This window comes from Penicillium concentricum (genome assembly GCF_028827145.1).
Source record: "Penicillium concentricum strain IBT 3081 chromosome Unknown utg000001l_segment0_segment0, whole genome shotgun sequence".
NCBI lineage: Eukaryota > Fungi > Ascomycota > Eurotiomycetes > Eurotiales > Aspergillaceae > Penicillium > Penicillium concentricum.
Window position 1 is genome coordinate 5786213 of NW_026622754.1, and position 21793 is coordinate 5808005.

Consider the following 21793-nt stretch of genomic DNA (forward strand, 5'->3'; position numbering starts at 1 on the left):
TCATCGGATCCAGGGGCCGATACTGTTGATCGGACAACCATCGGCCTGCAAAGAAATTCGCCCTTCGAGACAAGGAACTGCTTCGCGCAGCTTGTATCCTTTAGGAGAAGAAAAAGCCTAGATCAGAACATCTGTCGCCTCTTTTGCACTATGTCTCCGCAACGCGGGGCCCCGGACAATGACGGCGAACTAATGTCCCCGCATTCTTTTATTGAGTTGATGGCGCTGCAGCGACTTGAAGATACATTGATCTCACATCCCGACACCACCGAGCCAGAAAAGATTGAGCGGTTCCGTTCGCTAGCAACGCCTTACAATCCTGGGCAGGGAACGCGCTCGTTCGGCGGACATGTCTACGCCCAATCAGCCTATGCAGCGTCCAAGACCGTCGGCCAGGGCTTAGTGATTCACGTAAGATCTTATACATCAATTGTCCACAAAGAGCCTCAAATTAACGTACCGACAGGATATGACGGGCACATTTATCCTAGGGGGACGGCTTGACACGCCATACGTGTACACAGTGCGACATATCCGCGATGGATTCATGTATAGCACACGAGCCGTCGACGCACGTCAAGCAGGCAGAGTTTGCTTTTCGTGCATATGCTCCTTCAAGCGTGATGAAAAGGAACGTCTCTTCCAGCACCAACCGACATCAGCACAAGCGCGCTTCGATTCAATCCTTTCGGCAAAACGGCCAGAAGACCAGCCTTCCAGTCCCAGCGTGGACGCAGAATGGTGGATTGATGCTGTACGGCTGGGAAACATCTCCGAGCACAAGTTTCCCGGTCTAGACGTGCGCAAGACCGACATGAAGGATTATAACCTCACCGAGGAAATCAAGCAACATCCTGAACGGTATCGCCAGCTCACGCAATACCGGCTCAAAGGATCACCGGACGAGGATCCTGCTGCGACTTTGGCGCAGATCCGGGAGAGAGAAGAGAACGGGGAATATGATAACTTGTATGCGTGTGCGCATATGTATTCCAGTGATAAGAACTCACTTCTTCTGATTCCGCGCGCGCTGGGGATCACGCATTGGGCTGAGATGGCGAGTCTTACACTTACGGTTATTGTGCATCAGCATGGAGAGGCTCTGCGGATGGTGGATTGGGAGAGTATCGGCGATGGCGATGTTGGAGAAGTGAGTAAGTTGCCTATGAAGTGGTTCGTGCAGGAGGGGTGGACGCCTCGGGCTGGGGAGAATAGGGCGACGCATGAGAGTCATCTTTGGAGCCCTGATGGGACGCTGGTGGCGACTTCATTGCAGGATAGTATGCTGCGCTTGAGGAAGTTGAAGGTTGCAAACTTGTGATTTTATAAAGGTTCCTCATATATACATATGCAATTTATAGACTAGATAGGGCCATGACAGCAAGACGATTTGCTGGGAATAATTCTTGCGATGTTTATAACTTTTCCTCGCTCATGTTCAGAAACTGATCTCGCAGTGGCGGCAGTATAGCTGTAACGTTTGTGCAGCCTATTGACCATCGAACGCCATTCAAACACAGCCAGCCTACCACGAAAAACTACGGTATTGTTGAGAAATATGCCATGTAACTAATGCTCACAAGAACAAGGGTATTATAATATGGTATACGCTAGAACAAAGAAAAGAAAATCAAATATCCTCCCCGGATATATTAGCATGCTTGAAGTACTTCATACCAACCCATGCGACAACAACCCAAACCCAAGACATGACAGCTGTGAGAATGATAAGTGCAGGATAATAGCCGACAATCGGCAAAGTAGGATCATCTTCCAACTCAGGCGGCGCATAGGGCGTCTCCCCGACATCCCAAGCCCAGCTCCAAACCTCAAAACAGCTTCCAATTCCCACAACAAATACGAGCCATGTCACAATCAGTATAATCCAGCCCCACCACTCGGTCTCAGAGTAGTCCACGTCCACATCGGGGCTGCTCTTCAACTCAACCGGGTGTGTGACCAGGGGCGAGGACTTGTGTCGGTGGACGGGTAGGTATGTCGGTTCGGGCTGAGGTTGAAGCGAGTAGAATGAACCTGAGCTGGAGGATGGTGGGGAAATGTGTAAACCGGTTGCAGAACTCTTGGGGCTGGTGCCCGTGCCGGCCGCTGGGGGATTTGAATTCGAGTGGAGGTGAGGGAAGGAGATGAGGTCCTCGTCGTCAGTGGCTGGTTCTTGGAGATTATGCTGTGCAAGGCCCTGGCGTCGGCGACTTATTGAGGGTCGGATGGGTTTCTGGGTATTTGCCGCGCTGAACCAGGCCGGCTGTTGGGCATCGTCGCGGTCGTCGTCGAAGGCCTCGCTCTCGCGGGGCGAGTATCGCGTAGGCCCATTATCGGAGGAGTTTTGATTATTTAGTTTTATAGCGGCTTGTAGGTCGGCGGCGGGGAGTCGGCCGGGTTCTGCGCGGAGGGCTTCGAGAGCTTCGGCGGCTTTGGCGGTGGCTCTTTTGTCGCGTGATTCGAGCCTGGTGCCTAGCAATGCGGTTTTGCGGAGGGAGCCGCGGCGGCGACGCGTTCGGTGTTGTGCGAGAGCGGCAGACATTGCCCGGCTGCTGGCTGTTCCCCCTTTGCCTGTGCTCTGCGGCATACCGGAGTGGAGGTCTTCGTCGCCATCGTGGTCCATGTCTGGGTGGTGTCGGTCCAGGGAGGTGTGTGCTGCCTGGTTCACGCGAAGGAAGGAAAGTCTCGAGAGGAGGGAACCCGAAAAGTTTCGTTTGTGGCCGCTACTTGCGCTGCCTGATCGCGTGCGAGGAGATGGTTCGTGGACCGCCAAGTCCGCGGTTCTGTTGTCATCGTCCATTGCGAGTGGAACCGGGAGCTGGGACGTCAGCTCGGTCAATCCTCTTGCATTGAAACTTGGGAACTGTCTGTGTTCGTTTCTTTCTTTAGTATTTTGTTCACATTGCAAAGAGATATGCGATTTGCATAGGGAAGTTAGTTAAAGGAGTAGTGTTGTGGCCTGCAGTATCAGGCAGCAACGAAATTGCGCAGGTGTAACTATATATCAATATCGCGATGCCACCTGGGCAGCAATGGCGCGTCACTTAAATTATGTCTCCAATGCAAGGCGTAAAAGGATTTATATTTATCTTATTTCAATTTCCCTGACGTCATTGTTCAAAATGATATGCACTTTCCCTCGGCCCTAGAGTGACGGAGTAAGATTCTAGTTCCAGCTTTTTCTCGTAAAAATGCCACCATTGGCTAATACTGTAAAATTCTGGAATTCGGAAGAATTACACATGTCCCGCCACGATGAGTATGGACTGAATCAAATTATCGAAAATCCCCCGGAAAATGGCGAGACTGGCAGAAATGTCCTTCGATGTAGAACAGTCGTTTGGCCTAAAGTCTTGGGTATTCAAGCTTGGAAAGAGCCTCTTGTGAGCCTAACCCCGTGATTTAGTGCTTAATATCATGTGCCTTGCCCTATTTGGTACGATCACGATATCTAGTGCCTTGTTTGAACTACACTGAGGAACTCACTCGCTCCGCAAAGCCAACGGAGGCTAGATCAAAGTGTAGGATTGATGCGTTACTCGCGGTTCAGGAACAGCTCCACGCCGAAAGGTACATCGATGACCCGCCAAAGGTCTACATTTCGAGATGTGCTTAAAATAGGGTGGATAAGCATGGCGGTAGAAATAGCCGTGGACAACCTTTGTTATACCTCGCGATGACAAGATCACTCGGAAGGCTCGAGGCCAATCTAGTTGATGGTCCTCTCTTTGCAGTAGACCCCAAATTTAAGCCTTTATCAAGTTATCAGAGTAAGGGTAGGAGAAGGAAGAGAAAGAGCAAGGGTCTAGATTATTATAAAAAGTATACCAGCCGTGGCTCCTATTATCAATATACTAAAAAGCAACCAGCATTCTATAAACAGAGGCAGGCTTGATCGAAACTACTGAGACATATGACTTTAATCATCTGATCTAGTTGGCTCGAGATGATATTAGAGACCTTGTCTTGTATGGTGTCTTTTATCCCCTTCTGCCCTATTATAACCATAAGGGTAGATATCGAATACCCCGAAAGGGTAATTCTTATGTATATGCACCTATCCATGTATGACTGTGTAATAAGTAAATGACCCTCCAGCCCTGGCTTCCAACCTGGGTGGTGATAAACAGAGAAACACATAGACAGGTTAGGACCATATATATATACATATTGTCTACCCTGTCTAAAACATGCGATATCATTGTCACACTGCAATACATATGCCGCGAGAAAAGGGCTGCAGTTCACCAATCAACTTACGCTACAATGAATAATAACTGTCATGAAACCGGGCTGACTTCAAATGCCCTGCGGAGCATAACACAGCATGCTCAGTTTCACCTGGTAGCCTATGGGCAGAGAATATCATGCAACCCGCTGTCTGCTCTGTACATCATACATGATATATATATATATATATATAAAAATAAACAAAGAAAATGCCATCGGCAATGAGTTTAAAGAAAAAGGCAGAATGCAGTAAAAGAAAAAAAAAAGCCAAATTGGTATCTGGGCTAGAACGCCAGCAAGGCAGAGAGATACTTAGAAAAAAGATCAATGGTGTTTGCTTGCTCCAAGGAAATTCATCACAGCATATACGCATACTCGTGGGAAGGTGCCCAGACCAATGTGTCAACCGAGAAATCCATGGCCCATAAAAAGCATCTTTTGAGCGGGAATGAGTATCAAACACAGCTTAAGCAAAGACAGGAAAGCAAATTTGATACAACACATGTACTCGGATGATAAAACAGCTAGAGAAAAGAAATGAACAAGATGGCAACAATCCAAATACGCGGGTGAAGAGTAGGGAGGTCGCTTTTATTTGGGGGCGTGACAGCGCCAAAAGTCCAAGGAACCTTTGACCGCGAAGCACGCTTAAAGAAAAGAGGAAAAGGAAAAGAAAAGCCAAACAAAATAAAAACCGAATCAACGTAGTGGACTTGGGGTATGGGTGCGCAACACACAAATTCCGCTTCAGACAAAAGCAACTTGCTCGCTTGAAAATCCACTCAATTTAAATAAAAGAAAGAAAATATCAACGGTGAGGGGGAATTGTAGAAGGGTGCTATGGAAAGAAACACAGAAGGGGTGTTAAATAAACTTAGTTCTGTGAGCAAATGCCCGAAGTGTCGTATGTGAGCAAACCGACTGGAGGCTGTCACAAACCGAGCTACGCCTGGTAGCCTCCGTTGAAGTTGTTGGACTGGTCCCAGTTGCCGGACGGGGACATGGGCTGACCACGGCCGTAGCCACCGGCATTACCTGCCTGGGCATAGCCCTGGCCAGCCATAGCAGGCCCATTGAAGTTGTTGGGTTGTTGATCCCAGCCTCGACCAGCAGGGGCAGGACCTATTATACCAGTAAGTAAGTGCTCAGATATAGTATGAATACTCGGCTTACCTTGATTCATGGGGTTTGCGGGGCCACCGTATTGAGGGAAGAAACCGACAGGGCTGTTGTTGAAGGGGACGGCGTTGCCCTGCTGAGGAGAGAAGTTGTCGAACTGGCCAGTAGGAGGGCGATCCTTACCCCACTGCGGTAGTCAGTAACATAAGCGGAGATTCCCAAAACTAGCAATAACTTACACTGCATTTCAGAGGACGGCCGTTGACGTTGTAGCCGTTCAGCTGGCAGATCGCGGACGCCGCATTTTCATGCGAGTCCATCTTCACGAATGCAAAGCCACGATCGGCTTGGAGGCGAGTTTCAAGGACATAGCCGAAATTCTGGAACAGGGGGACCAAGTCGTTTTGAGTAGTATATGGGGTTAGGTTACCCACGTAGCAAGTAGTTTGCCACTGGGGAGTCTGCTGAGCAACCATATCATAGCTCTGAATGCCGTGGGTTGGGAAGTGGTGGTGCCCGAAAGGAGTGGTAGGCGTCATACCCATAGCAACCAAGGCCTGCTGCTGAGAGATTGAAGGCTGACCCTTCTGGTTGGCCCAGTTGCAGCGGATAGCACGAGATCCGAGCCATTCACCATCCATTGAGTTGAGGGCCTTGTCTGCCTCTGTGCGATCGCGGAAGGCAACGAAGCCGTATCCACGGGAGCGACCAGTCTTCATATCCCACATCACACGTGCTTCGGATACTGAACCGAAAGCAGAGAATGCCTGAGTCAACACTTCATCGTTGACTTCATTGCTCAAGTCGCCGACAAAGATATGGAAGTGGTTAGAAGTATCCTCTTTGCTGGTGCTGTTGGACTGATACGCCCAGTTGACACGGATTTCCTGCGGCAATTAGACACGGTCAAAAAGTACCACGAAAAAAAAAGAAACCTACCGATTGGTGGATTCGGCGACCATTCAGGGTTTGCATAGCCCTCTCGGCCGCACCTGGGTCGTCAAACTCAACGAAACCATAGTTGTGGCCCTTGGTGGTGAATTGCCCCTGGAGTTAGTAAAACAGTCAGCTACACATACTTTATCAAGAATTGAAACCAAGGGCATTTAGATAGATAACAGCTTCAGATACCATTACTGTAACTCAGGAGGTGGGGGGAGGGCTGATATGCAGGGGGTTGACTGTCAGGAGAACTCACATTCTTGTCGGGAATGATCTTCACGCTGACCACGTGGCCAGTGGTCTCAAAGATTTGCTTGAGGATGTCCTCAGTGACCCTCGGATCTAGCCCGCCCACATATAAAGCTCTCTTGTTTGGTTCAGGAGCCGCCCGGCGAACATATCCACCAGCACTTGTTGGGGACATCATAGCGACTCCGGACATGGGAGAGGTCATGGCGGTGGGGATCGGGTTGGTATTTTGAGGAATGATCACAGGAGGGCGCGGAGGCGGGGGCATGTGGGACTGGTTGCCCTGGCCGTTGCCCTGAGGAGCATCGTACTGTTGGTTTTGACCGACAGCGGGCTGAGGCGCGGGAGGGAGAGAAGAGGGAGCCGAGGCTTGAGCGTTTTCAGCCATTATGATTGCTTGAAAAGATACGAATATATTCCAAAGGCGATCAGAGGAAGCGAGCGATGCGAAAGTCGGAGTTAAATGTCGGACCGGGAGAGCCCAGTGTTAGGTGATCTGTCAAATTCGGAATTTGAGACAATGCAGAGCGTCGCTGAAAGCCACAATCGCAATTAAGACTGGGAAAATATATGTGGTATAGGAGGCCGCGGGGGACCAGGGTGGAAGAAGTCCAATAAGAAAGACCCTAAGTTGGGGAAACAAAGAGCACCGGGTATAAACAGTGCTGGTAAAAGAGACACCGAAATGGAACCTGGGTGGGGGGTTTGGGGGGTTTTTTTTTGGTTTTTCGATCAAGCTCCGGTAAAATAACTAGGGAGGTATTTCTGTGGCCTGATAAAGCTGCGGTCGGAGATTGAAACGATACAAAGCGGTGTTGGGGGGAGGTAGAAAGCCCAACAAAAAGAGGCAGAGAAAGCTCAAAGAAAACCAAAGCATGCAAGTCCCTTTTACGGGGGAAAGCCAAACACAGGAAAGAAAAGAGAAAAGGAAAAAGGGAAGGAAAAAAAAGAAGATGAGGATAGAAAGAAAAAAGAACTGAACAGCAAAGTAAAGGGAGGAAGTTAACCGCTAGGGGTGGGGGGAGGACACTTTACCCCAATGGGTTTAGCCGCCTTTACTTTCCCAAATTCTTTACAGCTCTTCTCTTTAACTTATATCTACTTCTATATCCATCACTGTCTTCATGGTACTATCTTTCAACCATGGCCTATTCAAGTTATTCAAACCCAGACTCACTTACAGAGCTTTCAAGCATAATAGAACGGACAGTAAGCGCTGGCTCTGGAACATCGCTCTTGGCACTTCTGACAGCTTCTAGCTTATTGATACTGGTCGTTTGTTCCGCAAATCTGGCTCTATGCCATCGAGAACCCACCTGCAACGATCCATCCCCTTGTATCATGATAGTTTCCAAAATGCACTGGATAACCTATCAGAGCAAATTGTGAGTACAAATCTCAAATAGATTAATATTTGCTTTTTTCGTCTTTTTTTATTTCCTTTTTTCTTTCATTCTTTTCTGACACACTGCAGTTCATTGCAAAAGCCTTTTTGGAAAGGGATTATGAGGCTCTCAAGGCCACTAGCGCCGCTCCCCAACCCATCGAAGATGTGGCAATGAGCGATGTGAACCAACAGGTTGAACCTGAAATTCCATCTCCCCTGGCCAAGAAAGTCGAAATGGACACAGAGCTTGAACCTACTATGCCTAAATCAGAAGAGGCTACCTCCGCGAGCCAATCAGTTCCGGCAGAGATCAAGCCCGACACCCAATCGGGCGATGATATAGTTGTCAAAAAAGAAGCTGACAATACTGCCCCCAATCAATCATTCCCTGGACCTAATGGAGATCTCACTTTTGATTCAGTCCTCAACGACACTGGGGGCACAAACCATTTTGGTCTTAGCTTAGACTTCAACGACGATGACATGGGCAATCAAGCTTTCCTATCTGGGTCGAATTTTACAGCTTCTGGCGTTACTGGTGCAGACAGGTTAAGCACGACCCAACCTGGGAATACCTCAGATGTCCCTGCTGGCGGTGATGCATTTGATATGGAGTTACAGAAGACAGAGGGGGACGACGGGAATTTCCTGCAGGGTAACTCCGGGGAGGATTTCATGGGGCCCGCTGAATCAAACTTCGACGATCTGTTTATGGACACTGATAATTTCGGGGAGAATGGTGGGGACTTCAATCAGCTAGAGGGGGACAGCCTGATGAATGTTAACGAGCTGGATGATAATTGGTTCAACTGATAAAATCATAGAGGGGGGCACTAGCGGAATCTATATAGTCTAGATATGAGCAATGACCAGTGAGAGATAATTGGAAAAGGTATCCTACGATCTGCAGGCGTGCGCATCTAGCACTAGTGGTAGTACTAAGCATAGATCTAATGACATATGCCCTGATTCTGTGGCTGGAATACATAATTATTGTGATCTACATAATTCTTTTGTTCAGGTAGGCTCCTGACTGGGTGGATTCTGTGAAACTTCAATGAGGAATACTAGGTAGCATTTAGTAGCCAGGTCCAATCAAGTCTAGAAGTATGGTTCAAGTAGAGGATCTAAGAAACAGCAGTTCTGACACCTATCTAGGTACGGGATGCTTCAAAGAAGATGAACCCGTCTAGGCCCACAGCTCCTAGACAACCCAAAGCATGAACCCAGTGGTGACACAGCGCTCTCATTGTGAGGACCATAGCGCCAAACCGTGAATCGGAGCCACGTTTCTCTGTACCTGGAAGGATCTCCTTTTTAGCTGAGATCGTAGATTATAGGTAATATATAAGTGGTGACGTAGGTTGAGTGGAGAAGCAAAGGGAACCCTTGACAGGGCGATCACCCCAGAGAGAAGGCCCGAAATAGATCTACTCTATACATATATGTCTATGTATGCCCCGTAGTGCCCCGGGGGTCTAGGCAAAATGTGGCTGATGATGTCATATATAAAGGTGGTAATGTCGTCACGCTAATATAACATCTCTGTACAGTGATGGTGACGAACTAGAATCATATTTGGGTATATTTTCCGACCATTCGCATCGTAAGAACATCCCTACAATAGGTTACTCTTTAAGTCAGAGATATAGGAAAGTAAAGGCTCATACATTTCGGTTTCAAAATCCATAAAATACCTCAAAGGTCATGTGAAAGATACGATTCCCCCGCATTTGAGCTAGATCAGGCCAAGATTCTCATGTTAGCAACGCCTTCTGCCGTGAATCCGTGAGGCCGTGTGATCCGAGTTATAAGACTAGATAACTCTAGACCTTAGGGAATGTTTCTCCACAGAAATGCCGAACCAAACCCGTATAGACGTGTGGCTCGGATCGCCGGATGTGAGCCCCAGCCCTGTCTTCTCTCTTCCCCCCCCCCGCGGCTTTCTCAATGGTGTTGTCATCGAACTCGGATTTATTCTTTAGCTCCCTCTTTTTTTTTTTTTTTTGGTTCGATGTTCTCTTATTCCGCGGATCAAGGTTCCTTTTAGTTTAAGTAGTTCGCCTTTTTTTTTCCTTTCTATATATTCACTATCTTTTCAACGCCACATTACGCATTACGCCTTACACAACTAAAATCATAAGAAGATCAAGGAAAAGACGGAAAAGGAACCACAAATCCACTCCTTGGCAACCAATCCTACACGTCGGAAATAGAGATCTGCATAATGATCGGAGTGGTCTTGTGAAGTCAGCACCCCCGAGAATTCCATCTTCCCTACAGTCTCCTTGCGTGGGATTCAAGGGATCAGAAACAAAACATCGCACAAGATTAAAGATCGAAGGTATGTTACAGTCCGTCCTACACATTCCCTGCACTTTGTATTCCCTTTGTCGGACCATTTGTCTTTCCAAGGTCCAATCTGGCGACATAAGCATTCAAGGGCTATAGACAATTTTGGGGGAACCTTCGGGCCCCAGATATCATGATGGGTGCTAACATAATCCCTCTGCCAGCGCAGTTATCCTCGCGGTCGGCCTCTAGCAACCCCACCCCGCACTCCGAGTTCACAGGACCTCCGTCATTAGGAGTATCAATTTCCAATCTCATCACACGGTCGGCTACCGTGTGTATCGAAAAACAGGTCCCTAGGAGTCATCGGGACTCAATCTTCAGAAAGCTGGCGGGTCCACGTGAAAACGCAAAGCGATTCCTTCGCTTGCGGTCGTCTGGAATTCAGGCACCTTTGTCACGCCCTCGTGTACGACCAGTTTCGGAAATTATATTGTCGCCGACATCGGTTGATTTAGAGGACGAGATGCGATCGGATTCGTCATCTACCGAGGTGCTGCCTCGGCCAGTACCTGAACACACTGTCACTACGGAAACTACTACCCCATTTACTCCCTTGCGAAATGAGAAAATCGTAGCCACTGGGAGTGGCATATCTGTCGGTATTGCCCTCACCGAACCCGTTCTTTACTTGCAGGGCTATGATCAGCAAGACCCGAGCAGCAAAAAGTCCGCAATTCTGCGGGGACAGATGCATTTGAAGATTACTAAATGTGTCAAGATCAAGAAGATCTCGGTCTGTTTCCGCGGTCATGCCCAAACCGATTGGCCAGATGGTATGAATCTACAGAAAATTACATTTCCGACACAAGCTTACATTGTTCAGGTATTCCCCCTAAGAAGATCCACTTCCATGACAAAAAGGATCTCTTCACGCATGGTGTGGTCTATTTTAACCACGGTGACACTGCGCTCATGCAGAATGACTATGGCGCGCATTACTATCAGCATGCCAAACCGATATCATCTGTACCGGGAAAGGAAGGAGTGACGATGACCACTCGAGAACTATTTTCCAACCGTAATTCTGCCGCCACACTCGCCCTACCAATCTCTCGAGATGCCAAACGTCTTTCCCTGCAAGCCAACCGTGGTCATTCGCGCAGCTTCAGCAAGAACGAGCCCCCGACCTCCCAACCCCAACCTCAGCGAAATTACCGCATGTTCCCTGTAGGCGATTATCTATACAGCTTCGAGTTCCCAATCGATGGATCATTACCAGAGACTATTAAAACGGATCTGGGGTCTGTGAAGTATGACCTGGAAGCAATGGTGGAACGATCAGGCGCCTTCCGACCCAATCTCCTCGGCGCCATGGAAGTCCCCGTGATTCGCACCCCTGCCGAGGGTTCACTGGAGCAAGTCGAGCCGATTGCGATTTCGCGGAACTGGGAAGACCAGCTTCACTATGACATCGTCATCTCGGGGAAGTCCTTCCCCCTAGGCTCGCAGATCCCGATTGCGTTCAAGTTGACTCCACTCGCAAAAGTAGAGTGCCACCGAATCAAGGTCTATGTGACGGAGAATATCCAGCATTGGACGGCAGACAAGAGCGTGCATCGGTTGCAACCAGCTAAGAAGGTGTTACTTTTCGAAAAACGAGCAGACTCGTCCAGTGTGAGCACGTATCCCGGCAGCTCTATGCGTGTCACCGCAGGCGGCGGCATCGACTGGGACCAGCGCGCTGCTGCCGCAAGAGGGCAGGAGATTGTGGATCGGAATCGAACGAATCTGCTAGGTAATCTGGCTAATGATTCTGGTGTCGGCCCAACTGAGATGGAATTCAACGTGCAACTGCCAAGTTGCCATGAAATGAAGGGCCGGGACGAGGGTCAGCGGTTGCATTTCGATACCACATACGAGAACATTCAGATCAACCACTGGATCAAAGTATGTCAAAACGTCTTCTCTCTTCTTCGTGTTATAATGATACTAACCGATCCACGCAGATTGTCCTCCGTCTATCTAAGGTCGACGAAAGAGACCCCACAAAACGGAGACACTTCGAAATATCCATAGACTCGCCATTCCACATTCTCTCCTGCAAGGCCACCCAGGCCAACATTTACCTACCAGCCTACACAACCCCAGCCGAAGAACCCGCCCCGCCGGCCCAAGAGTTTGAATGCGGATGCCCAGGTGCATCCCTCGCACCTCGAGAGCAAGTCATCGCCCCGGCGATATCCGATCGTGAAGACAGCAATCCTGGACTAGCAACCGTCACCCGCCGCGGCTCAACAGGCCACAACTTCTCCCGCAGCTTCACCAATGACTCTGGCGGCCTCGCCCGTCCACCACAAGCACACCTTGCAGCACCACCACACGACCGCAACATCCTCATTCCACCTCGCCCAATGCACCTTCTCCGCGCACCGTCCTACGCGCCCCCCGCTTTTGATGAGGTTCCTCCCGCGCCGCCGCTTGTCACCCCACCTCCGGAATATAATAGCATCGTCGGGGACGACCGAGAGGCCGTTCTCGAGGACTATTTCTCCCGTTTATCGTTCTACGAAGAAAACGAGGACGACGACCGCGGTCGCGGCCGCGTTGATGTACCCCTCACGCCGGGTGGACGCGTCAACCGCAGCATGGACGTGCCCCGCGAATGGGTGCGACTCGAAGACTATTTCCAGTAATACCGCCTCTTTTGAAGCATTTTCTTCCAAAAAAAAAACGAGCTGTCACGAGGTCTGAATCATGAATTTACGCCACTGTTCATATTGGGATTGGTGTCGGGCACATCTTTTCCAGCGATGCTATCTATCCTTTTAGATCTGAGTCTGAATCTTGAGTCCGGCTCTTTTTCTCTTCTCTTCTTCTTCTCTTCTTCTTCTCTTCTTCTCTTCTTCTCTTTCTTCTCTTTCTTCTCTCTGGGATTATGTCTGGGATTACTTTCTGTCTGTTTAACAGCACTTTGTTTATGATTTATGCAGGACCGATTTTACTTTTCGGCTGTTAATACTGGACTTTGTTTTTCTGATTGTGGACAAAAGGCGAAATGGGTCATTCAGTCAGATATCTTATATGGATACATGTAGTAGACTGAACTATGATCAAGTATCAGAATATCAGAACTATGCAGATATGTTGAACTACGTATTGTAGGTATCGTATAAAAACAACTTGAGATAAGAACTGGTGTGTCAGCGATAAGGCCGGGCAACCTTCCAAGGGACGCATCGACCTGCCTTCCCCGGTTTAGCTCTCCCCACATCTGCTTCTCCAATAGTCACAGCCTTTTCTTTTTTTCCCTTCTGCTTCTGCTGTTCAAAGCACTTGTACCTTGCCCAAATCGTTACGAAGAACTACAGAGCTAGGTCCTACAGGGTCCCTTAGCGTACTTCGGGAATTTCCAGACAGACTGCGCTGATTGGCTCACGCTTAGTAGCATAGGTGAGTTCGCATATGTGCTATAGATGAACTGGAAGAAGCAAAGAACAATTCTGACTACTTTCAGTGAGCAAAAAACCGCTCTGGTTCATCCTCGACAACCGCGTTCTTCAATTCTCCGGATATTCGATCCTTGCATCCGGAGAATTACCCGCCGTACAGACCCCACAAGCTGTCATTATGGCTGTTGAAGTCGTACCTCTCACTGAGGCAGATATCCCCGGTGCTATTGAAGTAATCCAGCAGGCATTTGCAGACGATCCTTATTTCAAGTGGGTCTTCGATTCATCCAAGGTACGTTGCATGTTGAGAGACAGCTGCCAAAAAAAGACATAAGACATCCATCTACTCCTAATCATCAGACTAACATGCATCTCTCTCGTGACGCGGTCAAAGTGACCTGCAGTTACGTCTCCTGAGAGATAACTGCACGTATAGTTCAACAAGCAAAGAAACTACGATTCCCTCGCAGCACGCTGCCATTGGGGAATCAAGAATGCACTATTCCACGTCGCAAAAGAAACTCAATACGCGGACTCCAAATCCCCCAGCACCCCAACCCCAATTCTCGGCGTCTCCTGCTGGCTAGCGCCTCACCCGCCCACGCAACCAGAGAGCTGGTACTCCTGGTTCCAATCATGGACCCTGTCATTCAACCAGATGCTGAACAATATCCGGTACTTTGGCCGCGGCGGGCTGCGCACGAACAGGTATTGGATCTGGAAACAGCGCCAGGCCGAGGCGCAGGCTGCCATCTGGGATGATCCGCGCGGGTACTATTTCTGCAATATTGTTGCTGTTGGCCCCGAGGCACAGGGGATGGGTATTGGGAGGATGTTGTTTGAAGCTGTTACAAAGATAGCAGATGATGAGGGGGTCAAGTGTTATCTTGAGAGCTCGAAGAGTGTGCCCAATGTGGCGATCTATGAGCGTATGGGCTTTCACATGAGTAAGGAGATGGAGTGTCGGGATGGGGTGGATGCTTGCATGGTATGTACATTGTACTTGTTTTGTGGTGTTTGGTCCCGGGTTGGGATTCGTTTGAGTTGTTGCTGACTTTGATTGTGATAGTTGTACTGCATGGTCCGGGATCCGAGGACGCAGTGATTTTGCTGCTGTTGCTGTTGCTTTTGCCTTTATGACTTAGCTTGGATGTTTGGGCCAAGTTATGGTTTTGGCTCCTGGCCGAATTATGAGTATGCCATGGAGCCGTGCGCAATGCGACTTGAAGAAATGTGAACAGATTTCCTTTAAATAAAGGGTTTCACTCATCTGACAACGAACTATGGAGTCAATATCTCCTGGTAATCTTAACTCGGCCCCGTTGTAAACCAGCCTTAACGATCCGATCCACCCATCTCCTAATCCACAAACGGGGCAAGATAGCTCAAATCTAATCAAATCTACTCCGTAATATTTGCGGCAATGGAGTACCAAAGTGATCCGTGGGATGCACATCCACACTAGTCCATCCGTTTGCAACGATCCAATTCGGGGAATGATCCATCAATCCATCAATCGAATCTTTTCCCACGCTAGGATACTTGCATGTTGATCTGTTGAAATTGCTGCACCTACACGAGAGGGGCAATAGTCTCTGAATCTACATTTTAAGCTTATCCAGTCATGTTCAAGCTAATACGCCGAAGTTCTAACGGCCTAATTTTCCGGGAAATATCCGATCATCCTAGGTTCTAGGTAGTGTTCCAGATCCAGTCTAGTTTGAATATTGCACGGATTGGTCGGTTTCTTGCTCGTTGGAAATTCCCTTGTTGTACCAAGGCTCGTGCATCGATTGAGGACATATATATCTGAGACTTGGAATGAACTCGTAGATTGATGAGCATTGGATCACCAGCTAAGGACTTGAGGACAACGCTTTTGGACTCGGGTAAAGTCATTATCTTCACAATTTGTTTGAAATGTGCGCACTTCTCCTAGGGCATACCTAGACATTAGAAATGCTAACTTTCCTTCTTTAGTTGCATTCCTTTAATCGATACCATGTTTCTCCTTCTACTACGAAAGCTATGGATCCGACGACGAAGATCAGACACGGAGAAATCTTCCACTTCCCCAACTACGTCACAAGAGCACGAATTTCAAGAGAAAGAACCAAATCTACCTGAAACAATGACTACGGCAACACAACACGACGAAACAGACCAGATCGTCCATCAATTAGCCGCCCTTGCAGCTACCGTGAGCAATACATCAAGCAACAGCGCCTCATTGTCGATTGCTCCCCCCGTGGCAGAGCCCCAATCAGCAGCACCGAACCCTAAACCAGAGCAACCAGAAGAAGAAGAATCATTCTACCATCTTTGTAGTCTGATAACAGTCTCCTGCTTACCGCAGCATATGCCAGCCCATACACCGACACCTTCAGCCTCAACACTAGGCTCCAAATCGGGGAAGTGCAAAAGTCAAATCTTTGATCGGAAGAGAGCGTCATCGATTCTGAGCTTGCATCTCGGTGATCTATCGAGTTTGCCGTTTTCCTCGAAAGGGAAAGTCTCGTGCAAGCCTTGCCCGAGATATAGTCCTCTTCCTCCATTATTTGTGCAGAAGAGGCTTGCTATTCGGCCTGAGGTGCGCTTCTAGGGGTCGGAATTAGGTACCAGGTGGGTTGCTTGGGCTGTTTTACATGCAAGTTGGGTTTTTTATATTTGTGCTCTTGTTTTATGATATCCCAGGTGAAAATATTGTATTTGTATATTGTCTATTATCTATCGTCTATCTCATGTTTATGTACTGCTACTGGCTTGTTTTTTTAAACGTTGTTACCAAACCCTGATTATATATGTATGGAAAATTCGTTTTATCGTCGGCCTATACTGTACATCGTAGACTGATAAGCCCGACATGTCTACTCCGTACTACTCTTCCCATCCCTGGCTGCACTTCTATAGCTCATTATCACCCTTATTTTCATTCTTCTGTGAACTAGTTAAACCACCAACAATGGGAGAAAAATGTAAAATGGACATCCGAAGACATGAGACTGATATCTTAATAAAGTTAACGTGATTAATATCATCTTGAGCTAAATATATCAGGTAACTGGACTATATTGTCAAGGACATAGCATAAATGGCTAACTATTCTTATTACATACTATGTACCTCGGTATTGATAATGATCTTCAGCGTAGACTACCTATGTAGGTATTTATGCAATCCACAATGTAGTACGTCCTGTAACCATACGGTCTATACTTCACCTACATGTATTCTCCACAGGATAGCTCTGCTGTCTATATTATTATACCGTGTTGTACCAAAGAAGAGGTATTATCATCTCCAAGACGTGATCTGCAGGGCATCCCGGTAGCCGCTAAGCTTGAAAACTTGTTTGCCCACGCTAACACACAAAGCACATGACATACCCACACCTTAAAGCCCCTGCATGAAACCGAAGCCGGACCCCACTCTCGGGGAGTTAACTTGCGAAAATGGAGCAGATCGTCGGCTCGTCAAGGCTATGTAACGACTCGGCGTTCATTTCCAAGCAATAACGTCCCGGGATCAATCTTGGGTCATGGAATATGTTATATTGCACTTGGCTGGATGAATGTGGAACCAAATCCCGGTACTTGGCAATAGTTGGAACTATACAGCATAGATATCTGTATCTGTAACAAGATGATTGGTTGCCTAGAAAGCTTGTCAAATGGGAATCGCTCTAGCTCTAGCCTTTTTTTATATCCTCGACATAGTCCACTACATATGCACTGGGCTTGTACAAGCTGTCTGCTTTTTGTCAGACGGGATAGACGCGAACGTGAATTGGGGGGGGGGGGAGTGACCTCGAGATTCACGTCTATGTACAAGATACGTAACGTCGATCGATTTTGTCACATTGACACAATAGGGGGATCTACAGACTTCACATCACCTGCCGGGTTATTTATGTGATCTACATGGTAGTGTATATAACATTGTGGGCGGGCTCATCTCCGTGATACACAAGATAATTGATGTTCAGTGATATTCGGACCCGGCAACGGCAAAACCTGAAACCAGACGTTTCAGCTAGTTCAGATTGGTAGAAGTGCCGGGATTCGCCCCCACTGCCGATCAATCCCTTTGCTCCATTATTTATTCTCGATCTTGAGGTACGTATCTCGAGCACGACCCTCCTGGAAGAGGTATGTAACCGGTTGTGGCTTCGGGATTCCATCCTGAAACTCGATTTAGGCACAAACTGTTGTCAAAACCGCCAATAATATTGGCTCTTTTTGGGTTGTATTGTGTCGGTTGTCGGATTTGGCCGTATACATCTCTCTTACGGAGTACTGGAGTTGATATTACGCCTAATAAGGTTCATAGCGGCAGATATATTATCCATGGCGTAAAACGTGGAGTCGCAGATGAGTGAAAACACGTGGTGCGTGGGTTAGGACCGGGTGATTAGGCTGCATATGTCTTTTGGAAGCCAATCACCATTACCTTGACCCTTCGGGGGCATCTTGGATTTTACTTGCCAAGACACTACCGCTCTATGAGAAGTCTATTTGAAGAAAACAATATACAAACAAAGATCAAAAAAAGATCAACAGCCCCCGCTGTTGAAATATATTAATGTTTCGTTGAAAAGAACCGTTCCAATTAAAACTATTCAGCGATAACATACGACCCGTTGTATCAACGAATCGCATGGCTTCCGGCCCAACTGGGTTTGTCGCCACAATATCCGGCACAAAGAGAACAAATGAAGTAAGAACAAGTGTGCGCAAACTGTTTTAATATTCTATTTAGATATTGATATATTCCGAGTCGACGGGTTTTCTAGGGGTCACTACAACGTAGGCCATACAGGTCTAGATGCGTAACTTTCTTTCCTCAAAGGATGAGACCCCTGTCGGTGGCTCAATCGTGGAAATGATAGCTATGTTGTCCACTATCATGGCTACCAAGCTCCGAGCACCAGCCTCGTCCGTGGCTATCCGCGCCGCGGCCGTTGGAATCTTAAGCTATGGTATTTATGAACATGTGAAAAACAAGGCACGCTAGCTCAGCAAAAAGGCTTTGGGCATGACAGTCTAGATATTAGCCTATACAGGGACCGTGTGCAGCATACCTTTGTTTTGCAAGCCATACTATAAACTGTAGGCTCGGTAACTAAAAAGAAAACCCGACAAAAGAATAAAATAAACAGGAATATTATATACAAACCACCCGGACCTTGGTCTAGCTTCCATAGATCACTATCCGTGCCACTTACCCGATTCGGCCGTCAGCATGGTATCCATAATCTTCAGGGGTGGCATAAGTGGCATAATAAGACTTGGCTTTCGGTAATTGTACAACGTACGTTGTACTTGTCCCGATATGTACAGTGATATTAATATCACAACCTGTTACTGCCGGGGTTTTTCGATATAGTTTCCAATAAGCGCCCGACACGACACACAAGCTCATTCACAATCTATGATAATTGCCGGAAGCCAAGCAAGTAATTAATGCAGAACAACGCAATGACCTAGCATTATATTGAACAAAGTCCACGGTGGAACGCACAGACTTCACGTAGAAGGAAAAAAGGAAAAAGAAAAGGAAACTCTAATAGTCGGTTCATTTCCGGAAAAGCCCCGAACTAGCGTAAATCGAAAAGAGAAATTGATAAATATGCATGTGTGAAACGGACTCAACGGACTGGGCAGATTCCCGGGTTTCCCCTTGAACTCTCGATATAGTCCAAACAATTGGAACAGACGATGCTAGGCCTACAAAGGTACCTATGTAGTCCGCTAATTCAACGGACCCGTGGACCGCCGGTCCTTGGGAAGGCTAATTCGGAAGGCCATCTATCAGCCGTGGATCCACCACCTCGGGTTCCTCGGGTACCAAAGCCCTAAGTCCTTGTGTATTTCCCTTCTGGGGACCTTGGAGTCTACCTATATATGTTCTATTTATCTTTGGCAAAAGTTACACGTGGCATCGTGAATATAATTCCAAATAGAACGGGGAGTTGTAAGGTGTAAGGTGAATTTGACGGTATAGATGAAAAAGGAAGTTAACTTGAGAAAAAGGGCACGACCAAGGAGACAGTATACAATCCCTGCAGGGGGAGGGGGTGCACTATATTCAACATCTACTTCTTCAATCGGGGATCCCGGAGTGGAGATTGCGTGTTCTTGGCTGTGTGCTGGGAATTCATTCCATGGATTATGCCCTGTAATATTGCTCAGCAGATGACGAAAATGAATCCCCATTTTTCATAGCGTCCTATCATGAAAAAGCACGGACTCGATCGGGGAGAACATCCAACCGTTGTAAGCGGACCAGCCGAAGATGCACGAGGGGCCATTGCCGTAGATAGTCACCCTGCGGGAACTAGCTACATGAGACCTGCATTCAATGCTCATGAGACATAGGTACCGAAATACATCTCTCAAGTCACTTGTTTGTCGTCATAGGCCGTTTTTATCTTTTATTTTGGGGCGGTTTTGTTGCCGCACGGTATTGGGCAAGCCCCCCTTTTCCCCCTGGCCTAGGCATGGCGAAATGTGATGGAAGACAGAACAACCACGTCGTGCATGCGGCCCCTGGAGACCTAGACTGAATGAATTGAATTGCCTATCTGTAAGAATTTGGGCCCGAACGTTTGTTGAGAACCAGTCAGAGAAGTCGAAGAAAATATATCCGTTCCGTGTATCTCAACGCGCATGTGATTTAGGGATATTGAAAATTGGGTATACTTATACAATGTATTTTTTTCCCCACCATCCTGTCCCTTGGAAGTAGCGAGCTCTCAGGTTGTAACAAATGAACTAAAACAAATAGATCCAGGGCTTTGAAATGAATGGTATGACGAAAATCTCCAAATTGGGAAGTCAAGGCCCAAGAATCAGAACGGTTCGTCTAAATCTCATATATGAAGCCCACCAGACGCCGAAACAAGGTATCAGACGCTAGAAAAGACAATAGGGTAAAGAAGAAATACAATGAGACCGGAAAACATAAACGCTTGCAAAAGCCAATAATCCCGAAGTATCGGAGAAATCAAACGCAGTCGACCGCAAAGCAAAGTTTAAACCAGCACTCTGCCCCACAAATTCAAATAAAAGAATCGGAATTTTAGAAATTTGTCGATCGTAGTCACGTAAAGGTTGAAATGTTTCTCAGAGAGCCGCGTTTGTCGGAGGGTCGGCTGTACCCGAATAGTTCCTGGGTGATGGAGTCTTGCACGCCAAGACCAGGCAGGAGAAAGCGGGATAGGAAACTTTAGAAAATGCGCTTGACTGAGTTTCAGATATGAAAATTTTCATTTCGAATGCTCGGCTCAATGTATCTGGCGGAGCAATCACCGAGAGCACAGTACACATTTTCCGACTACCACAATGAAGCGGTCGTGTGGACTGTCGTTGCAAGTGCTGTTGTCTTTTGTTCCCTCCATTTCGGTACGGAGGAAGTGGGCAGCGGGATTGGAGCAAGTGGAGTATATGTAGAAGTTTTTGAAAAAGTTGCACATTTCGATCCCACCGGGGGAGAGATTGGAGGTTTGTGAAATTGGCCAGTTGTGAGGAAGTATAACCGGGGTTTCAACCGTGAGAGAGATGAGATATATAGAAAAATTAGAAAAGTCATGGAGGTTCGACCAGATATAAGAATAAAATATAAAAAAGATAAAACATTTAATTAAAAGAAGAAAATTCCATAAGGATAAAGAGTATACAGTACTGCACGGCATCCCCCACCATCTCCACCCCTAAAAACCCTCAAAGCGGGTCCTGCATAAGGGCTTTAATTTAGTATGACCGTTGAGAACTTGTTTAGTTTCGGGTTTCGGTATTTGTTTTTATTGCTTTTTTATCCCCCGTATCCCTTTTTATTGTATTTTAGAGAATTTGTTGAGAGGCATCAACATCGGGTAGATGGGAGATCGACACGGTTCCTCGCAGCCGTTGATGCTTCTTCAATTCACACGTGGCGCTAGTCGGGATCTTCATGCATGAGACAAATAACTTCGGCAGTCTAATAAAATCTTGAGAAGCCAAATCGCCACAACCGTGCCACTATTTCTTTTTTTTTTTTTTCTTTGGTCCAAGAGTCAGGCGAACACGGAGGATTCCTCAAGGGTCTGGTGACGATAGTAACATTGTGCAAGACCGGTAGGCCT

At 47.4% G+C, this 21793-nt stretch overlaps 8 protein-coding genes across 8 annotated transcripts; 5 read left to right on the top strand and 3 right to left on the bottom strand.

The window, feature by feature from the left end:
• Window positions 1-150: 150 nt before the first annotated feature.
• On the top strand, window positions 151-1321 carry N7517_002224 (acyl-CoA thioesterase; the record flags this gene model as incomplete). Its single annotated transcript, XM_056719954.1, has 2 exons — window positions 151-411; window positions 467-1321. 2 exons carry the CDS (start codon window positions 151-153, stop codon window positions 1319-1321), a joined length of 1116 nt encoding a protein of 371 aa, XP_056584089.1.
• A 309-nt stretch (window positions 1322-1630) lies between these two features.
• Window positions 1631-2800, bottom strand: N7517_002225 (PIG-Y family protein; the record flags this gene model as incomplete). The annotated part of the gene is made up of 1 exon (XM_056719955.1): window positions 1631-2800. The coding sequence occupies one exon, from the start codon at window positions 2798-2800 to the stop codon at window positions 1631-1633; it is 1170 nt and encodes a 389-aa protein (XP_056584090.1).
• A 2373-nt stretch (window positions 2801-5173) lies between these two features.
• N7517_002226 (uncharacterized protein) lies at window positions 5174-6928 on the bottom strand (the record flags this gene model as incomplete). The annotated part of the gene is made up of 5 exons (XM_056719956.1): window positions 5174-5352; window positions 5404-5536; window positions 5589-6236; window positions 6289-6396; window positions 6548-6928. 5 exons carry the CDS (start codon window positions 6926-6928, stop codon window positions 5174-5176), a joined length of 1449 nt encoding a protein of 482 aa, XP_056584091.1.
• A 755-nt stretch (window positions 6929-7683) lies between these two features.
• N7517_002227 (uncharacterized protein) lies at window positions 7684-8740 on the top strand (the record flags this gene model as incomplete). The annotated part of the gene is made up of 3 exons (XM_056719957.1): window positions 7684-7749; window positions 7800-7925; window positions 8015-8740. 3 exons carry the CDS (start codon window positions 7684-7686, stop codon window positions 8738-8740), a joined length of 918 nt encoding a protein of 305 aa, XP_056584092.1.
• A 1672-nt stretch (window positions 8741-10412) lies between these two features.
• N7517_002228 (arrestin C-terminal domain-containing protein) lies at window positions 10413-12915 on the top strand (the record flags this gene model as incomplete). Its single annotated transcript, XM_056719958.1, has 3 exons — window positions 10413-11055; window positions 11106-12169; window positions 12229-12915. The coding sequence occupies 3 exons, from the start codon at window positions 10413-10415 to the stop codon at window positions 12913-12915; spliced, it is 2394 nt and encodes a 797-aa protein (XP_056584093.1).
• Window positions 12916-13849: 934 nt separating this feature from the next.
• Window positions 13850-14776, top strand: N7517_002229 (GNAT family N-acetyltransferase; the record flags this gene model as incomplete). Its single annotated transcript, XM_056719959.1, has 3 exons — window positions 13850-13963; window positions 14108-14659; window positions 14741-14776. The coding sequence occupies 3 exons, from the start codon at window positions 13850-13852 to the stop codon at window positions 14774-14776; spliced, it is 702 nt and encodes a 233-aa protein (XP_056584094.1).
• Window positions 14777-15802: 1026 nt separating this feature from the next.
• On the top strand, window positions 15803-16273 carry N7517_002230 (uncharacterized protein; the record flags this gene model as incomplete). Its single annotated transcript, XM_056719960.1, has 1 exon — window positions 15803-16273. One exon carries the CDS (start codon window positions 15803-15805, stop codon window positions 16271-16273), a length of 471 nt encoding a protein of 156 aa, XP_056584095.1.
• Window positions 16274-18491: 2218 nt separating this feature from the next.
• On the bottom strand, window positions 18492-18950 carry N7517_002231 (uncharacterized protein; the record flags this gene model as incomplete). Its single annotated transcript, XM_056719961.1, has 3 exons — window positions 18492-18644; window positions 18752-18792; window positions 18896-18950. 3 exons carry the CDS (start codon window positions 18948-18950, stop codon window positions 18492-18494), a joined length of 249 nt encoding a protein of 82 aa, XP_056584096.1.
• Between the last annotated feature and the right edge of the window lie 2843 nt (window positions 18951-21793).